This window comes from Onychomys torridus, chromosome 20 (genome assembly GCF_903995425.1).
Source record: "Onychomys torridus chromosome 20, mOncTor1.1, whole genome shotgun sequence".
Classification (NCBI taxonomy): domain Eukaryota; kingdom Metazoa; phylum Chordata; class Mammalia; order Rodentia; family Cricetidae; genus Onychomys; species Onychomys torridus.
This window is the reverse complement of record NC_050462.1, coordinates 48553750-48557637: the sequence shown is the minus strand read 5'-3', so window position 1 is coordinate 48557637 and position 3888 is coordinate 48553750. Positions and strand designations below refer to the sequence as shown.

At 36.2% G+C, this 3888-nt stretch overlaps 1 protein-coding gene across 1 annotated transcript; it reads left to right on the top strand.

Moving 5' to 3' along the window:
* Window positions 1-333: 333 nt before the first annotated feature.
* LOC118571252 (olfactory receptor 12-like) lies at window positions 334-1278 on the top strand. Its single transcript, XM_036170212.1, has one exon. It carries the CDS (start codon window positions 334-336, stop codon window positions 1276-1278), a length of 945 nt encoding a protein of 314 aa, XP_036026105.1.
* Window positions 1279-3888: the final 2610 nt, after the last annotated feature.

Here is a 3888-nt window from a genome sequence, read left to right as displayed (position 1 = left end):
AAAGGTTTAAAATGTGTTAATATATGAAAATTCATACTGTTATTCCAGTACCAACAAAGCAATTATGAGACTTTTTTGGGTACAATTATCTATGGTGTAAAGTTAATGAATATGATTATACAATATAGAAGTCAACTTCATAGTATGTGATGGAACTATTATTTATAAACATTCTTTTCTACTCTGTGATAGATTATTGAGTAGTAGATGAGCATGTTTCTCACTCTAGTGACCCGAAGTCACTTAAATCTATTCTTAATATTTTAATTTTCTGAATCATAAATTTGGAATAATCTTTTTTTGGCATTTTCCAGTTTGATCACCATATTAGCTATGAAGAATGAGCAGAAGAGGAATTACTCAGAGGTAACAGAGTTCATCCTGTTGGGATTTAGAGCCCCTCCAAAGTTTCAAGTGTTCTTATTCTTAGTGTTCCTAATGATCTACATGGTCACTGTGGTAGGGAATGTCAGCATGATCATTGTCATTAAGATGGAGTCCAGACTCCAAACACCTATGTATTTCTTCCTTAGAAACTTGTCTTATTTAGATCTCTGCTATTCCACAGTCATTGCTCCCAAAATCTTAGCCAACTTCTTGACAAGTGAAAAGAAAATTTCCTACAATGGTTGTGCCGCCCAATTCTTCTTCTTTGCTTTGTTTGTTACAACTGAATGCTTCCTTCTTGCTGTCATGGCATTTGATCGATTCTCAGCCATTTGTTCCCCTCTCCATTACCCTGTGCACATGTCCCAAAAGGTATGTGTTCAGTTGGTAACTGGCTCCTACATCTGTGGATGCATCAACTCCATAGTACAAACAGGATTCACCTTCAGCTTGCGTTTCTGTGGAGAAAACAGGTTGGACCACTTTTTCTGTGATGTCCCAGCTCTGATTAAGATCTCATGTGTTGACACCTTTGTGAATGAGATTGTACTGTTCATTCTCTCTGCTCTCATAACCATCTCCACCACAACAGTAATTCTTATCTCCTATGGGTACATCCTTTCCACTGTTCTGAAGATCCCCTCCACCCATGGCAGGAGTAAGACCTTCTCCACTTGTGGTTCTCATATAGCAGTGGTGAGTTTATTCTATGGAACTGTGTTCTTCACATATGCCCAGCCTGGGTCCATCTCCTCACCAGAGAAAAGCAAGATTGTATCTGTATTCTACACACTTATAATACCAATGCTGAACCCTTTAATATATAGTCTAAGAAACAAAGATGTGAAAGATGCTGTAAAAAATATATTAGGTGGGAAATGTTCTCAGTGATATTAATGAAACTTTAGTAAAAAAAATTCTCAGTTTTATATGATAACAAATACAATTTTATAAGATTGATAGAGTAATAGTTCTAGTTTAGATGCATACAACATTATTTTTTTTGTACTGAAAGTATATAACTTCTCAATTTACAATTTCATTTGATAAAGTAGTAAATATGAAAATTTATCTGTATGTAATTGTAAATTTATGCCATATATATTACACTCTTTCTTAATATAAGTTCATGACATTGTGATAGTGGCTAAATGAAAGCATGATCATATCAAACATTTTGGATGAAAGCCTATTGTGCTCCAAGTAGTCACATTTACATTCTAGGAACAATCATCCTTAGAGTTAAAAAAAAGTATATGTGAAGCATTTCTTCACACAAATATGTGACAATAATATTCTGTTAAATTGTATTCTTCCAGTCTCCCTCTTAATATGAAGTATTATATTAGATAAAATATTGTCTATCTATTTTCTATTAATTTAAGCATGTTCTCTTGTGGGAAAGGAGAGCTCAGGATTCTGCAAGTTAAATTAAACTTAAATGACTCAGAAAGTTCATGAAACTTAGTAGACTTTGGAAGTTCAGTATTCCAAGGATAAAAAACAGCAAACAACTGTTGTTTAGTCTTATTAAGCAGAAATCTGCATAGATGTAACTTTTATGAGTTGTTAGTAAGAATAGGGTGTATTTGGGGGGTGATTCAGCTACCTTTGTGGCTCCTCTCAACCTATAAATACCCTCAAATAATTTAACTGTCTGAAAAGCTAGACTGGTGGAATCACTGGATTAAGTAGACATTTATTCATGTCTTCACAGGAAAAGTCACACAATACAATTGGTACCTAAAGGGGCATCAACTAATAGACTCAGATGAACTGGGAGGACCAGTTCTTTGGCTCTTGAGATAGATGACAAGACTTGTGATTGAGAATGATTTATCTGAGGGTGACATATTCATTGTGGCAGTCTGGATACATCTACAGTTCCTCATACGTTATAAAATAGTGTTCGTCTGCTGTTGTGGCAACTGGGATACTCTTTGTGATGGGTGATATGTCATGCTCCAAAGAATGATCTACCCAAGAGTGGAGTACAATTTTAGGGGAAGTGTCTTACAGTCTTTCTCTATGAAGAACATGGAGGCATGCCTCATGGATGAACGGAAATCACTTAATAAGTACAAGAATAGCTCCAAATGGGTGTGGACTAGAGTCTATTGTAGTTAATGAAAGCATGTAAGGGATGGGGATGTAGTCTAACTCTGGCAATTATTTCATGGGCTTTACCACAAACATTAAGACATGGACCTGAGGCAGAGGTGCCTGTCCTGAAAAATTTAGCTATGTAAGAGAGGAATTACAGTAGGAAAAATGCATGAGGATGCTTAATCATTAGCCTGAAATTTGTCAGAGAATATAATAAGAAAGAAAGATGAAAAGGGAGTATTTGTTTGTCATTTATTATAGCTATCATAAAGCAAGGGCAAGATTGTACAAACTGGAAATGTGCTAAACATTTCTTCCTGGGATCTAAAGACTTGAAACTCATGGGAAGTACTGGACAGTGAGGAGAAAAAGCTGAAGTAATAGAGCATACCATTTAGGTCTAATAATGATTGAAAAATGTGATAATCTTGGAGTACTCTGTATATGAACTGCTTTAAATATGGAAGAAATAAGAAAAGAATGAAAGGGCCTCCTAAAGCCTGTATTCTGAGGTTGGGGGACATAGGAATGAAAGGGACTCTGAGTGTTATGGAAGCAGAGAAACAGAGAAATATGTCAACCCCTCCTTCCTTGAGACAGGTTCCATAACCTGAAGCAGTGAAAGGGAACTCATCCCCTGACAGACTGGCTATAGGAGCATCTGTCTATTTTTCTGAGGCCATGAATTTAAGAAATTGGAGGACAATAGCTGAAGAATCAGTGTTCTGAGGTAACTTGATGCTCAGTTCACAGAGGAGTTTTAATAAAGTAGTTGATATAGAAGAGACCTTCCTTGGGACTGGTATTGAGTGTTAGTAGATTTGCTGTACTCAAAAAGTGGGCATTATTGTTATGAAGTAAAAGAGATTGTAAAGATATGGATGAATTAGGCCCTCATTTAAATTGGTTTCATAAAGTATTTGGTAGAGAAAAAGCATGGAGCAAAACAGATAACAACAGTGCTCATCTAGGTCTTTTGAAGGTAAATATGGAAAGATTCTCATTTATCAAGATGTCCTAGGGAAAATACAGGCAGAGAGCAAAGTCATTGAATTTATGAATAAAGCCCAGCAACTGTTCACATAAGAAACAAAGGGCATAATAGTACAGCCTATAAAAAAAGTAGGCAATTATCTTCCCAAAGAGTACACTGTGTACATATCTCCTAAGGTAAAAAAACAAAACAAAACAAAACATATTGGTGGCTGAGAATGTTCACCTAATCTGGAGCACCTTCAGCAGCTATGTGGGTACAATGGAGAACTAAGATTGTAGCCCTGCTCCTCTCTGAGCTTTAGGTTTCCTGAGTAGTGCAAGCTGGCCCAGCTAATACCGTTAGGAACAAAGAGATATGCAGTGATCCTACAGCAATAACCAAATCCCAGGATGAGGACA

Coding starts and splice junctions, on each gene's coding strand:
- LOC118571252 (XM_036170212.1), top strand. CDS start 334: ATGAAGAATGAGCAGAAGAGGAATTACTCAGAGGTAACAGAGTTCATC.